The sequence below is a fragment of the Dipteris shenzhenensis genome, chromosome 20, assembly GCF_047967505.1.
Source record: "Dipteris shenzhenensis isolate YYH24624 ecotype China chromosome 20, Dip_SZ_1.0, whole genome shotgun sequence".
NCBI lineage: Eukaryota > Viridiplantae > Streptophyta > Polypodiopsida > Gleicheniales > Dipteridaceae > Dipteris > Dipteris shenzhenensis.
In genome coordinates this window covers 917,920-935,526 of record NC_141615.1, presented here as the reverse complement: position 1 = coordinate 935,526, position 17,607 = coordinate 917,920, and the positions used below count along the sequence as shown (strand labels likewise).

The window sequence follows — 17,607 nt, the reverse complement described above, 5'->3', positions numbered from 1 at the left end:
TGAAGTTGAAGCACCATTGTCAATTGCTTGTTGGAAGATGGAGCTTGGTGGTAAGGAACAACAAATCTTCCGCTTCACCATAAAAAAGGATAGTGACCTTCTTTCTTGCTAATTGTCCATAGGACATGAGAACCTCACGAACTCGTTCTCCTAGAGGGTCTCCCTTCTACTGAGTTTTGCCACATGTGAGACTGCTAAGACTGCTCGTGAGATTGTCACAGATCCTAATGGAAGGAAGGCCGTAATGGTTTTCCATTATTTGGAGGATGCAAATGGGGGCAATGCCGCTTGTCATGGCAATGCACATGGCATTGATAACGGAGAGCAATGCCGGATGTCATGGCAATGCACATGGCATTGATAACGGATACACTCCTTGTCATGTCTCTACTTCTCCTTGCGCTATTTGAGTTGCTGCTGGTCTTGGAAATGGCTTGTCCTAAGGTCTCTTGATACTTCCTCGTGAGAGGAACTTTGGGTCTATGACCCTTGCACATGATCTCAAACTTTTGAGCAAGCTCGTAAGTGTCGTATGCCATTGTTATGCTAACTACTAACTTCATTTCTTATGTTGGCATGTGGCAATCACCGATCATACCCTTTTGTGCATCTTTTGGTCCCCTCATTGAAGAGGCCCCACTAAAGAGCTATGAAGCTATGGAACCGTCTATGACTGAGGTTATAAACAGCTCATGATTGTGGCTATGCTATAGAGGTCTAGGAGAAAACTAATTTCATGAGAGGAGGTTATCTTGGCGAAGATACGGGGACTATCTACTGCTGAAGCATATGAGCTTGCTATCTATCCATGGCCTATGGTTGCCTTTTGAGCTGAAGGAGCTATTGCATCTGTTATTGTTGGAGCTGTTGATGCTCTGGGTACTGCTACATGACTGCTGTGCTGGAGCTCGTGGAACTACTGGTTGTCTTTGTCAATCAAGAGACATACAATGAAAAATATCAAATAATGCACTCATGCCAGGGATGCATGGGATAATTGGCTAGTTAGAAGTTTGGCTTACTTATTCAATCATGATGTGGTTGAGAGAATGCCAAAATTACAGCAGCCCAGTTCAGAACTTTGTGCAGGGTGTGTTGTTGGCAAGCTGCATCGAATTCCTTTTCCAAAGGATGAATTAGTGAGAGAAACAGAGAGGCTGCAGCTTCTGCATTGTGATGTTTGTGGACACATGAACATAACCACATATTGATGTGGCAGCTATTCACTTTCATTGATGCCTTCTCTCGATTCACGTGGGTCTTTCTCATGAAAGATAAATTTGAGGTCTTTCATTTGTTTTGTGAGACATGGCATCAGATGACAGTGCCTTCTTACACACCCAACAAAAGGGGTTGCAGAGAGGAGAAAAGGGTCCCTCATGGAGATGATGTGGTGTATGCTCAGAAATTTTCCAAGGCATTTTGGTGAGAGGCTGTAACTACAGACACATACATCCACAATAGATGTCCTAAAGAGGCATTGGTCAATATTACACCTTTTTAGGCATTTTATGGATACAAGCCCAAGGTCAGTCACTTCAGAGGGTCGGACCAATGGCATATGCTTTGATTCCAAAATAGCAAAGAACAAAGCTAGATGATAAGGGTATCAAATGCATTTTTGTTGGGTATAGTATTGAGAGCAAGGGTTTTGACTCTATAATCCTAGTGCGAGAAAGCTCATCATTAGCAAAGATGTTTACTTTAATGAGAATGAGAGCATGATGCCTGAAATACTTGTGATGCCACTTGATAATGATACTTCTTTGGATGTGATTTAGTTTGAGCCTGATGACTTGCCACATCATGAGGTAGATTCTTCTACCCCACATGTGTTGGAGGAACCTACTTCTACCTCAAGTGCTTCAAATGGACTGCCCCAAAATGACATAGATTCTCCTGCCTCACATGTTTCAGAGAAGCAGACAGCTATTGGGAATGGACAGCCCATTGTGTATCAATGTCGTGGGATATGAAGAGCAGGTGCTACCACCGATAAGCCACTACCAAAATGGGCTAGGTTGACCATTCGTGATGCACAAGGTCAGTCTTCTTTAGGAAGGACAAGGGAAAGCACAAGGCAATATAATGATGAGGCACTTGCTCTTATGGGGTATCCTTTGGCATTCCCTTTTGCTAGGAAGGCCTCCGTCATGTTTTTTCTCTCGGGAGTTTTCATATATGAGTAATGGAGCCATCTCTTAAATGATAATGGTGTCGTGTGGTCATGGTTGTTAAATGGGCTCGTGCTGTATTGAGATAGCGAGCAATTCTGTTAAGGTTTTGATATTTGCCTCATGGATCTAATCTCTATTGCAGTGAGTATTCTTTCTCTATTTGGAGCAAAATGACGCCATGTGCTAAACTCTGCATTCTGTAAAGGAAACAGCAAAAACTTAAGAAAATCATACTAGACACTAAATTCTGCATCCTATAAAGGAACAACAAAAACTTCAGAAAGAGAAAATCATGATGAGCTTGAAAATTTCTTTTGCAATTGGAGTGGAGCATGGTGATATGTGTCCACAGGCCTGAGGAACGGCAATGGGGCAAACGATAATACCTGGCCGGGAACCTTAAGGTCGATATGTGTCAAAAAGAAAAAATCGCGTTCTCCCTATGTTGTAAATCAAACCTTCAGCATAATCCTATATTATTTTGGTGCAAAAATTTCCACGATTATGTTTTTTGCACGTTTTTAATAGATATATAGTATGAATATTATAATGTTTGCTAGGAAGCTCTTTCTGTATGAATATTTAACTGTGCGTTTAATTATTCTAGCAGCATTCTCTGAGGCTATTAGGATGAAGAATTGCTGCTCCCAATGAAGATGCTGATGTGTTCTATACTGAACCTCATTTCAATCGTGAGTGGTCTTCAGGAGCACTTTGAACAAATTCGAGCTGCAGAATTGGTTGCAACTCAACGAATGGAAGCTGCAGAAAGAAGAATAATGGAAGAGAAGATAAAGCGCATTCAACAAGAGAAGAAGAGACTTGAAGAAGAGCAGAAAGTCAAAGAAAAGGTTCCTTGCATCTCCCTCAATCCAATGTTTGTCAAAAAATCATATCATAGTCAATATTTAATCTCCTGAAAGTGATTTTCATCCACACTGTTAAAGGTGATATGGGAGTCAATCATTTTGTGTAGTCAAAATCTGAATGTATTTAGTGCTACATCACCTTCTGAAACTTCTAGAGGCTTCTACGAAATCTTTTCTTTCATAGACAGTGAAACAAGATGTTTCTTGGGAATACTCTTTTTGAAACAAATTGCATTTTGCTTCAAGCACAGAATTTTATGCTTAGTGGACACCTTAGAAGCTCATAGAGACTTCTTGCTCACGTTGCACTTTCCTCATCTTTAATACCGTTAACCTGATGAGAGTTTTATGTGGCTACAACATATGAAAATCATCTTGAACTTGCTCCAGTGCTGCTACCAGAAAAGAGTAGCTCTTAGCGAAAGAGAGCAAACATGAACTCACATACCTATATGCAAATGGTCTGCATATTGACTTTGAGAAAGACAGAAAGAAATCTGAGTGGCCGTTCTAAAAACAATCACCGAAGAGACTTTTAACTGGAATTAGCATCCTAAATCTCCTAGCTGTGTTGAAAATTGTTGATCCTCATAAGCCATTTTCCCTAGAGACCAATGCAAGTTATGTGGTAGAGTAGTTCTATTGCAAGAGGGTTTTCCAATCGCCTTTGAAAGCAAGAAGAGATCTCCATCTCAACAAAATTAGCCAACTCATGAACAAGAGTTGTATGCTATTAATTATTCTTTGAAAGCATGGAGATATTATTTATATAGTTCATAGTATATATGGATGTTGATCATGATATTTTTGTAAGCAATTTGAGTTGAGTGGCTGGCAAGCTAGATGGGTACTACTCATGCAGGAATTCCATATGAAAATTTGGTATTGAAGAGGGATGTTGTAAACCTCTCCGACCAAATTCTTTAGCTGTGTTCATTTGAACACTCATTTCCGGCAAACACTCTCCCTCTCTCTCTCTCTCTCTCTCTCTCTCTCTCTCTGTGCAAACACACTAGGGCCCAGGACAATAGTTGGGCTGGACCCCCCCGAAGGTCTTTATTATTCAAGAAAAATCTGAGTACAAAGAGAGTTCAGCGTAGAGCTGCTGTTACAAAAAATCAAAACATGAAGAAGATACACAGAGCTCAAGGCTCATTGATTAGGCCACTTGTCAAATTAATTAACTAAATTCTAGTTACATGCCAAGGGCAAAGCTTTCGGGTCTTCGTAGCCCTTGGTCACTGAATGCCTTTTGGCTGAGCGTAGAGCTCCAAAACGCTTGGATTCTCAACCCCGCTTGGTACCTGCAATAATAAACTAAAGTGCACAACCATGGCACCTATTAAAGGTTACCACTTTGCATGAAAATAATGATTTGTGGACTAATCCTAGTCTGTTGGTGTCCCCCTACCAAACAAACATGTGCACATAACATAGAAGAAATTCCTTGGTTGACCGAGGTCAATCCTCTTGGTAGTAATTAAGGAGCTTGACCATCGGTCAAAGCGTATTACGGCCAAGTCTCTCCAACCGAGGTTGGCGCATCTTGGTTAACCGAAGCTAACCCTCTTGGTGTAAGCCAAGCCTTGTTGACTGAAGTCAACACTCTCTGACCAAAGTCATCGCTTTGGTTCTTTGGTTAACCGTGGTTAACCATCTTGGTTGAAGCCAGATTTTCGTAACCAAGGTTAGGCTTACTTAACTGAGGTTAAGTATAATAGACTGAAGTCAATACTTTGACCAAATAAATAAAACTCTTTGAACATAATCAAATAAATGAAGAACTCAATAATTATGATCAATAGATGGTCAACTTGAACTTTGACTTTGGAGTATTTACAGCTTGGTGACATCCCCTCGGCTTCTATTCAATTGACCTCAACTGAAAAGCTTTCTTATAAGTATCCAAAAGCTGTGGATGATAAGACAACATTAGGAAAAAAGGGAGCTTATTTTGGGGCCTTTTAGTCCAGAAGGAAAATAGCCCTCCACTAATCAAAGGAGGGCCAACATAACGTTGAAAAAATCAAAAAAAGAAAAAAAAAAGAAATACCGTCGAGTTTGCATTCAAGAATTTTTCTGACATAACCGGCGTGTCCGTAGTGGGCCAAATCCCCCCGCCTGGTCCAACCTGTCAAATCGCTTTCATTTGTACAGGTGGCTTTCTGTGCCTTTTTGGCCTTTTTCGGGCCTCCAGAGGCCCGTTTTCGGCATTTCAAAAGTCTTTTTGGGGATATTGGCCCACTCCGGACACGCCAGTGATGTCAGAAATACCAAATTATGCACCGTATGTCAGTGGGTTTATGTTATATTTTATTGTTTTAGAGGAAAGAAAAATGATGAAATCGTGAATTTCTCTCAGGGCCCCAAAATGAGCTCTCTTTTTTCCTAATGCATGTCTTCATCCATCCACTTGGCATCCAATGCCGAGTAATTCTTGAACTTTATAAGGTATTTGTAAAATTCCTTGCCCTGAGGGCCTTTGTATACATTATGGTACATAATTTTATCTGGCTGAAGGACCTCCTCCAGCTCATCCACTTCTGGTGGATCCTTTGTTACTGGCTCTGTAGGCTCTGGCCCTTGAAATTTCTTCAGAAGACTCACATGAAAGGCATTGTGAATCCTCCAATGCTCTGGCAGTGCCAACCTGTATGCAACCTCATTAATCTCTTTTGTAACCCTGAAAGGGTAATTATATCTGGGAGATAACTTTGCATACACCTTTTGTTTGCCCTTTAGCTTGTGGAGCTGTAAACTACTTTGTGCTTTTATCACTTTAGACAATGGAATCTCACAACTTTATTTTATAGAAACTCTTTCAAATTGCCTGCACATATAAATGCTGTAATTTAGAGACCGCAAAGGAGGCTAAATTCAGATTACACAGCTTAACAATTGCTGACAACAAGAAAAGAGAATGCAATATGGCTGATGGGCCAAGATGCCCCCCCTCCCGCCCCCCCCACCCTATCCAAGCTCACTTTATTTCTTGAAATAGGAGATACAAGACCAAGGTGCAAGCACCTTCCAAACTGAGAACTCAGTTATTGACTAGGACCTAGACAGATGATTTGGAAACAACTGTAGAGAGATATAGACACTATAGAGAGAAAGACTCCAGGGCTGGGGCTGACAGAGAATCAATCCACAAGGAGGAAGCTAGCAACAATCACCACTTCCATCCAACATTAGTTGCAAGTACTAGTTATCTAGAAAGAGAAGAGCAATATCAACATGAAAATGTGTTGCAAATGGGACAAACTTGAAATTACGGACTCCCCTCATGACTTGACTCCTTTGGAGATGGAGTCCTTGATGCATTTGTAGCCCCCTTGGGTGGGAAGAATGAGATCATGGGGCTGGAGTAAGAAAAACTCAGAAAAATGCCCTATAGGCTAGAGAGAGAAAGCTTGAAAGGGGTTATACTTTTAGAAAGAGTGTGTTATGGCTGCCTCCAAGCTGAGAGATGAAAAGGGGATGCTGCTGCAGTTCTAGAGGTGCACAGAGAGGCTATTTTCTGCATGGAGAAGGGGCTGGAACAGTAGAGAGAGAGTATGTCGTTCTAGAGAGAGAGAGCCTACAGAAGAGAGAGGAAGCCTGCAGCAAGAAAGAGAAGGATGCTGTTGCTGCTCACAGGCTGGGAGAATGAAAGGGAAAGCTTTTGTTGCTCCAGAAATACTGAGCAGGGGTAGATCCTTGAAGAAGAGGAGAAACTGTAGAGAGAGAGTGTGTTGCAGTAGAGAGAGAAAGTGCTACAATAGAGAGAGAATATGCTGGAGAGGAGCTGGCTGAACCCCAAAGGGTGGAGGAGGGCTGCTGCATCAAGGGAGAGGAGGAGGGACTGAATTGGACGTTGGATTTTGTGTGGGGAAAGGCCGCCTTTTATAGGCTCAGCCCACCCTCTGCCCAATTAAGAATGGCTGGCCCCCCTTGGATTTTGGTGGGCTGCAGTTCCTGCAGTGACAAGTGGTGCCATGGTCCATGCATGGCTCTCCACATGTCCCCACAGGCTGCCATGTGGCTATGCCACATGTCAAGGCTGCCATATCAACATGCCACGTCACCCAAAAACCCTAAAAAATACAAAGTGGTCAGGATTCAATTCTGATTTCACTATCGGGTACCTGATAGCTTGTACTAGCGAATGACGTCTAAAGTCACAAGAGAGCCATAATTGAGCTCATTAGTTTGTCGTCTTATCTTGTATCTCCATGTCTCTTTGGCATGCTTCCAAGCTCACACCCAAAGCCTGGAGACATTCTCCTAAATGGTTACTAGGTCGGTATACAATCTGTGCATTTGATTGGTTTCATAAATTGGGTACTCAGGTGGAGTGTGATTTCCAATGTCCCTCCTAAAGGAGGTCACCAACAAAGGGGGTCCACCTTCAAATGCTAGACCTTGCCTCCATGTATCTAACTTTACAGTATGAAAAACATTTTTATTCTTTTGCAAAACATATCAAATATAAATCTAAAAGAAAAATTACCAAGCAAGTGGATACGGTGTGAAGCTAGGTGACAGGAGCCTAGCTTTCTCGAACTTCAAAAGCGCCAAATCCCCTTCCTTGAGATCTAAGTGTCTCCCATGCTTATCTATAGCTCTCTTATGCTTTTCTTGAGACTTGGCTGAAAGCTGTCTCTGGAGGTCTCTAACAAATGGATCAGCTGCAAATATTTCATCTTTGGTCCTCAAGATAGGTGGCAGAATCACCTTCCCATAGATGACCTCAAAGGGAGCTTTCCCTGTGGAGTTGTGAATTGTATTATTGTAAGCAAACTCCACCAATGGTAGGTACTTTTCTCAGTTTGAACCTTGGTCAATCATGTAGCATTTTAGCATATCCAACACTGTAGAATTTGCTACCTCACTTTGACCATCTGTCTAGGGATTGAAAGAAGAAGAAAAATTCAGATTCGTCCCCATATTATCAAATAAATCTCTCCAGATAGACTGGTCATTCTGGGATCTCGGTCACTGACAATGGACTTAGGCATGCCATGATGCTTAAAGATCTATGCCATGAAAAGCTTAGCCATATGATCTGCCTTTATAGTTTTGCGAACCAGACTGAAATGAGCTTGCTTGCCAGATCTATCAATGATAGTCCAAATCCCATCATTCCCTAACTTTGATCTTGGCAAATGAAAAATAAAGTCCATTGCAATACTTTCCCACGGTGCGTGAGGCACGGGAAGAGGCATAAGTAGGCTAGGTGCCTTTCATCTATCATATTTCACTTTCTGACAGGTAAGGCATTCTGTGGCAAACTGGTGTATATCTTTCGGCATCGCTGGCCAAATACCTCTCTAGTGCTTGAAATGTTGCTGTAATTCCTCTATATCCAGCATAGGGAGCTGCATGGCATTCCTCCAAAATATTTTTCCTCATCTCTTGAGTGATGCATAGGTAGTCATCTTTCATTAGTTACCCATCTTTTAGGGAATAGTGACTAGTGGACTGCCCCTCTTGCACTCGCTGCAAAATCTCACCAAAATATGCATCATAAGAAAATTGCTCCCTCATTTCTTTCAGATCTTGATGATAAGCAATAGTCACATTGTTGACTTGGGGTCTTCGAGACAAGGCATCTGCCACTCTGTTCCGAACTCTTAGAGTATGGACAATCTGAAAATAATACATTGATAGCATGTTTGCCCATTTCATGTGCTTCTCGGAGAGCTTTGTCTGAGTTAGGAAGTATCTCAGACGTTGGTGATCTGTTTTAATTGTAAAGTTTGCACCCAAAATATAATGCTTCCATGTATGGATGGCATGAATTACAGCCATCAACTCTTTCTCATAGATTCCTAGATATCTCTCTGCATCCCAAAGTCTCTTGCTCTCATAGGCCACTACATGACCATTCTCATGCAATGCAGCTCCAACACATTCCCCACAAGCATCACAATCCACATCAAATGGTTGATACAAATCTAGAACTATTAGAATTGGCTCTGTGGTCAGCTTCTCTTTGAGTGTGGTGAATTCTTTCTTCTGTGGGGTTCCCCATCTGAAAGCTGCATTTTTCTTAGTAAGGTCGTGAAAGGGGAGTGGCTATGTCCGCAAAATGCCTGATAAATCTTCTGTAGTAAGAACACATGCCTAGGAAACTAAGGACTTCATGCACAGTCTTCAACTCTAGCTATTCTTGAATGGCTTGGATCTTTGACGAATCCATCTGTATTCCATCTTTGGATATTATATGCCCCAGGTAATGGATCTCTCCCAGGAAAAATTCACTCTTCTTGCTGTTTGCATAGAGCTGGTGATTTCACAACTCTTGAAAAACTGTAGCAAGATGTTCCTTGTGCTCTTCTTCGGACTTAGAAAAGACTATAATGTCATCGAAGAAGGTACCCGTGAGTTGGAAGATACGATCCATCATTCTATTAAAAGTAGCTGGGGCATTAGTCAATCCAAAAGGCATCATCAGATACTCATAAAATTCAAAAGTAGTGTGGGACGTTGTCTTTTGCACATCCTGAGTCTGTATCCTCACTTGATAGTAACCACTCTTTAAATCTCTCTTGCTGAAAACTGAAGCCCCATTTAACTGATCCAACACATCATCAATGCACGGAATAGGGAATCTGTTCTTGATGGTCATTTTGGTTAGTGCGCAAGAATCGACGCACATACGGAATGAACCATCTTTCTTCTATACGAGCAGTACAGGGGAGCAAAAAGGAGAAGAACTGGGCTGAATCAGCCCCTTGGACAGAGTGTCCTGCACCTAAGCCATGAACTCTTCTTGTTGAATTGCACTAACTCTGTATGGGGGCCTATTAGGTGGCTCACTACAAGGAATGAGTTCTATGCCATGATCTTCAGGTCTCTGATCCTCTTCACTTATTTCAGCATGCATTTCAACATCTCTCTCTTTTACAAAAACCATGTACGCTGAAATTACAGACTTTATTGCTTTTCCAACATAACTATTTGATACAATGGGGATAGTCTTGTTGGGATATCTCAAGGTGTATGCCTCAGGCACACCTTATGTTTCTATGTGTGAGTGCTAGAGGCACAGTTAGGTGCCCACAAGCACAGTTAGGTGGTGGAGAGCCACATAGGATGATTGAGAGAATCTAGGAGCAGATTGAGGAGATGATTGTGGAGCTCTGAGGTCATCAGTGATGTCAGTGAGCATGTATGAGGTGCCTACTTAAGGACCTCACTCTTCTTCATTCTACAACTAAGTAATGCAAGTATTCTGAGTTTGTGTCCACTCTTTGCTTTCCTTTCAGCTTTCCAACATGGTATCAGAGCCATTTGATCCTCCTTGAGCCCATTTTTGCCACATCATCATCTTCTTCCTCTTCTTCTTCTTCACCATCTCTCCCTCTTCTTCCCAAAATTTGCTTGAGCCTGTTCTCCTCCGGTTCTCACCCATTTCCCACGCCCTTCCAGCTGGAGATCCATCTTGTTGGGGCGAATTTCTGGCTGCAAGGGATTGACGTATTTCCACCTCTGCTAGTCGCCATTGTACGATTTTCGTCGATTTTTCTTGCTGCGTTTTCTCTGCGCCTGCTCCTTCTTTCTCTAATTCCTTTCAGGGCAAGCTTCTCCATACCTTGGGCTACCTTGTGCTGAAATCTGAGCAGCAATGGCTGCATATTGAAGGAGAAAACAGAGAAAAACAAGTCGACTTTGTTGAAGGAAGAGAAGGCGACCTGATGCGTTTTTTCGCCTCTTCTTCCCAGAGGATCTACTGTGGTATACCAGCTTTCTTTTGCCTCAGAAAGTCCCCTTTCTTTTGCTTTGAAGAGTGAGCTATAAGCCCTCCAAGTTCAGCTCTCTAGTTTTGACAGTTTTGACAAGCTTTTGAAGATGATGCTACATAAAATGCTACTCTAGCATTTCTGGTCTTTTGAAGCTTTCAATAACTTCAGTACAAGTGTGGCTTCAGTTTTGTTTTGAATTGCTAGACCTGGTTTTGATTGGAAAGTATTCATTTTAGCCACTTCTATGAAGCATGTAAGTGAAAGCATCATTGTTTGAAATTTGGTCACAAGACTTTGCTACATTAAATGCTTATATTTTGAAGCATTTCAGTTGTTATTCTAAGCCCTGTAAGAGAGAAGACACTACCCAATACTTGGGTTAGAGCCTCTCATGGCTTGCTTATGCAAAATATGTGAAAAGCCAAAACATAAAGCAATGTCTTGTTATGCTACAAAGGATGAAAATGCCAACCTGACTTCCTTGTTGAAGATTGCCAAATCAATGGTTGCCAAAAAGGAAGCAACTACAGAGATCTACCCTCTCATGGCACTTTTATTTGACTCCAAGTACAAGAAAAAGATGAAGGTCAGATACCTAAGATATGCTTCTCTACACAACTATGGAGATGACAAGATAATTGTTCTCTTGAAGGATATGACTTTCAGATCCACTTGTTCTATCATAGTACCATCTTATAATGCACTAGACACTGCCCATGTGGTAAGACCTTGCCTTGACATGGATATTTTGCCTCCACAAGATGAGGCATCCCATGAAGATTATGCATTTTAAACATCTCTATGTATGCTCCAGATCTCTCTTTTTATGTCAAGGTACTCAGCCTGGATAGTCCTCCAAAATGAATGAAAATAAACTATTGTGTTTTGTGTGTTTTGTAAACACCTCTGGTCACCTTATGATGTAGGCCATGTGTATGTTTTGTTCCATGGTACCTCCTGCAGACATTGTGTGCATGTACATGCAGGGGAGATAACCATTGGAAGGTCTTTTTGTATCCCTTTTGTTTACCTTACACCCAAGGGAACCCTTGCTAGCATGAGAACCTAGCCATAGATTTATCCTTGACCACCATGAGATGGCATGAGAAACTATGAGACTAGATGTATCCTTGACATAGCCTGAGGCATTTCCTTGAGGGGGGGTTTGTTGGGATATCTCAAGGTGTATGCCTCAGGCACACCCTTATGTTTCTATGTGTGAGTGCTAGAGGCACAGTTAGGTGCCCACAAGCACAGTTAGGTGGTGGAGAGCCACATAGGATGATTGAGAGAATCTAGGAGCAGATTGAGGAGATGATTGTGGAGCTCTGAGGTCATCAGTGATGTCAGTGAGCATGTATGAGGTGCCTACTTAAGGACCTCACTCTTCTTCATTCTACAACTAAGTAATGCAAGTATTCTGAGTTTGTGTCCACTCTTTGCTTTCCTTTCAGCTTTCCAACAAGTCTCCCCTTTATTTCTGACAACCACACATTGTGTTTTGCCCCTGTGTACAAACTCCAACACACTCTCAGGAAGAGTCAACTTCATTGCCTTGTGATGGAACCAAGGCATACCCAAAACCACATCGTGATGTTTCAGTGGGGAGATGAAGAAGTGTTTCTGATCTACATAACTTTGTACATGAAGGCGGAGCTTCCCTATCAAGGGAGTGACTGGCACAGGGTTCCCACAGAACATCTGGTCAACATCTAGAGCTCTGCCCAACTCCTCTGTCTTTATACCCAGTCTTAGGGCTAAATCTTCTGACATAAAGTTATCTGTAGCCCCGGGATCAAATAAAATCAGCGCTTGCTAGTCTCTTATCTTGCCCCATGATAGCAGCAACTCTCATTCCTCTGGGTTTGACACACGTCCCAAAACATCAGGAATTCCTCCCGCCATTGGCTTATGCGGTCCTTGTGGCTTCTCTGCCTCTTTTCCCTTCAGAGTTGAAGGATTTTCTGGGCATTGGGCAGCTACATGCCCCTCTTTGCAGCATCTGAAGCATTTACCCTCTTTTCTGAAAATCTGAATCTGTTCAGAGGTAAACTGTGGTCTTCCCTTATAAGGCTTTTGTACTTGGTTCCCCCTCAGCTTTTAAGGCTGAAATCCACTCTTTTGAGCCCTAGGAAACTCTCTTCTCTCAGACTTAGGGGGCTTTTTATCCCCCGGTATTCTTGCCTGTAGTGAAGGCACAGTAGTAGGATCTTGCATATATATAAGATTAGCCACATTGGCTGAATGCATACGATCTGAAATATCTTTGATATCCTTAGTGTTCACTTGGGCTTGTATCTTTGGAGTAAGTCCTGCCCGATACTTCCTGAGTTGAGTCTTGTCTGAGACTTTCTTGAAAGGTGAAACCTGCAGATATGAATCCCAGAATTTCTGATTATAAGACTCATTTGTATCTTGTGCACCCATATGCATACTTTCCCAACCAAGGAGGACATGGTCCCGAAACTGCTTGGGAATGATTTGTTTATAAAAGGCTTTCTTGAAGCCCTTCCATTTCTTGGGAGTTGTATAATTAGCTGCGACGCGATGTGATTATAGGTGAATATTTGAATTTTGTGTAGACGCAAACCCACGCTGCACCGGCTGTACCAATCAAATGTATGAAGTTTCGAAGACTCGCTGAAATTTTCCAAACTAAAGGCAGCATCAAATTACCTTATAAATTGCATTGCCTTCTCAGCTTGATCATACTGGCCATTATATGTGGCAAATCTCATTGACTTCCCACCATCTTTGAACTCTTTGGTCTTTGCTCTCTTGCTAGACTTCTTCTTCTTCTTATGCTTTGACTTTGATGATCTAGAAGAAGATGATGTCGAGGATGAAAAGGTAGAGCTAGAAGGAGAAGGCGAACTAGAAGAACTATGATGATGCTTAGCCTTTTTCTTCTTGGGAAGAGAATCCTCTCTTTTCCTCTTTTTGCCCATCTCCTTCTAGTTAGCTCCAGTGAGAGGCTTCTCTGGCCCTTCATCAAAGAGTGGTTGTACCATCCTAGAAACAAAGGGTCGCTTCTTGTCTCTGCTAACTGAGTAAGCAGCTCTTTGTAAGCATTCTCTTTATTTGTCTGCATACCCTCTCCCTATTGAACTTGATCAGTCTCTGCCATTCCCTCGTGGGATGATTGGGCATGCTGCTGTGAAGCAATCACTACAACTTGTTTGAGACTTGCAAACTCTCACACACAGAGTGTATGCAACTGATGCGCTTAGCCTTTGCGTTCAAGGAGAAAAATACCTCAACAAGAGGTATATTGCATTCACAACTTGTGTCAGTAATAGGTTGTCAATTTAATGCATAAACCAAAAGGCATAAACCCCTTTTTTTGGCTGCTGTTGCAAAAAGCAGTTAGAATGCATCTGTTTCTCCTTTTTTGAGTATAAATGCATGCATATCTTTATTTCTGCAAATCTCTGATTTATGTGTTTTTGTCAATTTCTGACAGGAAACATAGCTGACAGGTAGGTGGAAACTAGTGGCAAAAATTGTCTCTACAACTGTCTTTAAAAAGAAAAAAATTAGTATAACTGGATGAGTGACTGGTTGGTTACGCTAACTAGATTAGTGTTGTTCTGGTTTGGTTAACTGTAACCAAGGTTCACTAACTGAGGTTACACTAACCATAGGTTATCCACCTCATCTGACACATCAGCAAACTGCACATCAGCACACTACTGTCACGTTAGTGTGCATGCGTGTCTACCATGTCAGTGCCACATCAACTGCCACGTGTCACCCAGGTAACATGTCTGTCGCCACTTGAGTGGCTAGCAAGCTAGATGGGTAGAATCCATATGGAAATTGGGTATCAAAGAGGAAAGGATAATAAAGTTGTTGATGCATCGCCACATATTATGCATAATATGGATTTCACAATAATAGAGAGTACTCTAATGATTGAGATTAGAGAAAATTAAAAAAGTGACAAGTATACATAGAGCCTTTGGCATAAGGCTATTGTAACTAAACCCAAGATTGTAGATGACCTGGCATTTAGGGGGGGCCATACGTATGCAAGATATATACCATAGGTGATGTCAAGGTTGTTATACCTAGTCAAAAGAATCTTAGGTAGAAGAGCATTCATCAGTGCCATAATAGCCCATGTGCAGGACATCTAGATGTCGAGCAGACATATGAGCTTGAAAAACATAATTTCTTTTAGCCAAAGATAAAAAATAATAGGCATGTGTGGAGTACAAATCCTTAATACTGCTACGTGACTTGATAGCTAACCCATTTCTTTTCTTAGAGTGAGTGTTTGTAAGGTTGGCAAGCCATGCCACATGTTCCTCCATGAACAAATACACTAGATACAATGAGTTCCAATTGATGGACACCACCAACATTACTCCATTATGGGCATGTACAAGTATAACATGATGCCATTTAAGATGCAAAAGGCCTTAATCACCTTCTAGACGTTGGTTACCAAGGTGTTCCATGAAAATATGGGGGTATTTATGGAGGTATTAATGAATATTTTATATTGGTGCTTCTCATGATGATCCCTTGATCCAAGAAGCCTATGTACAAAATTTAGGTGGATTGGTAGAAGTGCATAGATGTGTCTCTTTTTGGAAGGGCATTTTAGTGAAGGTTCCATCTTATGGAAATTTAATTGGGGATTAAATTTTCATGTGCACACTGGTATACAACTAGATCATCCCTCGGGTCACCACCTAGCCATTGTGATCTTCATCCCACCTCTACAATCATCTCACTCGCAAAAGTTATATTTGATGACCTCTTCTATGAACAGCCCCGTTTTCCCTAGAAGGTTCACAATCCAAACGTGGGTGATTGCCACGTGTTAATCACATGTCTATCTAACCTTTTTCATGCCCGATTAAATAATAAAGTCATTCGTTTGCCTATAGGTAACATGACTTATCAAACAACCCTGGCTATGAACATGCATGTTGGTCTAATAAACCCTCTAATCGTCTCAATACCCAACATTGAGTATAACTTTTAAGTCCTTGACTCTCCCTTGAGTGCACTCGATGATGATGTTATAATATAAAAGAGAGGAGAATGCTAAGTGCAGACCAACAAGAATCCTGGACCAGGGAAAAAATCTTTGTTTTGTTTACGATTTCTAGTTAATCAAACTTTAATTTAGTGCCATATCATTAAAAAGACATTAAGAGCATACATCCAGTAATAGAGTGTGTCAATGTATTTTATAACTTTTTTATTTGGTCTTTCAATATATCAACTTATCCTATCACATTGTAACATGCAGAGCCAGGTGCAAATGTACACAAGAAATTATATCAAAAACTTAATGGACAATATATTTCACACTCTTCAAAAAATCCAATTTTTTTATGATCCTGTTGAAAGAGAGGTACATTTGCTTTGTGCATTGTTTGGATAGTTCTAATGTGACTACACTTTGATATTTGATAGTTGCTAGGCATTGCTGACCTTTGAAGCTAATTTGCTGGAAATTGGTTGTAAATAGGTGAAGAACGTATATTTTCCATTTTTGATGAGTAACGTGAATAAAGAAATGCAAAAGATTTCTATTGCACGAGCCACCTTAAATTGTGTGGTAAGAAAACCCATATTATTAGTATCCAAACCCTGTCAATACAATAGTTCATGCTTTTAACACCACTAAATTAAGGTCTACCATACAAATTTTAAAAAAGAAGAAGAATTCTAATCATGTACTTTCTTTTGTATCTATGTGTGCATGCATGTGCATGTTTACAATTATGGTGCATGCATATGCATCTACATGTGGCCCTGCACACGAGAGTGTATTTTAGTGCACATGCACGTGCATGCAAGCACATGAGTTTGCACGAGCTCATATACTTTCTTGTGGGTGTGCTCAAGGATATGTATGCACATGTGATGTATGGACATGATGCATAATTATATGAGTACAAATGATGCACATTTGCATTAATATACCACATACATATGCTTTCATAAATGAGATGTTATTACAAAGTAATCCAAATCTATAACAAGAAAATCACAATAAACTTTATTTGATTTAGGTGGAAAATACCATTATTACATACGAGGAGAAAACTCGTGCACGTGTTAAAGATGTTTTAGAGAAGATGGTTGTACAAGTTGAATCGAATGATACAGAGAAGGTATATTTTATATTGTCTACTTTGAATATAATAAAATGTGCATTTATAATTGGACCTTCTTGTCATACAACGTGCACATTTTGTAAAAAATTAGTATATCTAATCTTTTGTTTAAAATGTCACCATGGCTTTTCTTGTGGTGATGGAGGGAAATTCTAATAAAGTTACATTTATTTAGATGAAGAATATTATCATGTTAAGCAATGAAGGCAATCATGTTACGATATACAATGAAGAAAATCATGATGGTACAAGGCAAGTTTTAGAGGCCATCATGCTACATGTTGAACAAGGGAGTGAAAATAAGGTGCCCCTTTGAAAGTAAACAATAGTTGGAAAATACTTCTAACAAGCTAACTATGGAACACAAAGTTTGTTTATAGTCCATATAACTCACCTAGAAAGCAGGATAGGGTTTCAAACTTAAAAAATAACGTCTGAACTTCTCACCTCTATTTCTTTAGTTATTCAAATTATTTCATTTGAAATTCTAATAACAAATCTATTCTCTACAAAAAGAAGTTATTTTATCATTTTTTCTAACATGAACCAACATAAATAAAGTTTATAATATTGTAGTATTGATGAAGTATCAATTTCAATTAATTTCGAAATGGGATGTATTTTATTTCAATTACTATAGAAGTGGAATATATTTATTTCAATAAACGTGTTTTTTATGACAATATTACAA

At 40.5% G+C, this 17,607-nt stretch overlaps 1 protein-coding gene across 1 annotated transcript in view; it reads left to right on the top strand.

Annotated features, from left to right (window-relative positions):
* The window catches only part of LOC147889104 (uncharacterized), a 55,936-nt gene that overhangs the window by 29,561 nt on the left and 8,768 nt on the right, over positions 1 to 17,607 (top strand). Inside the window, exons 5-8 of the mRNA XM_087391980.1 lie at positions 2,885 to 3,028; positions 16,043 to 16,147; positions 16,812 to 16,913; positions 17,092 to 17,220. Coding sequence (XP_087248106.1) covers positions 2,885 to 3,028; positions 16,043 to 16,147; positions 16,812 to 16,913; positions 17,092 to 17,220 — 480 coding nt within the window. The remainder of the gene's footprint in view (positions 1 to 2,884; positions 3,029 to 16,042; positions 16,148 to 16,811; positions 16,914 to 17,091; positions 17,221 to 17,607) is intronic.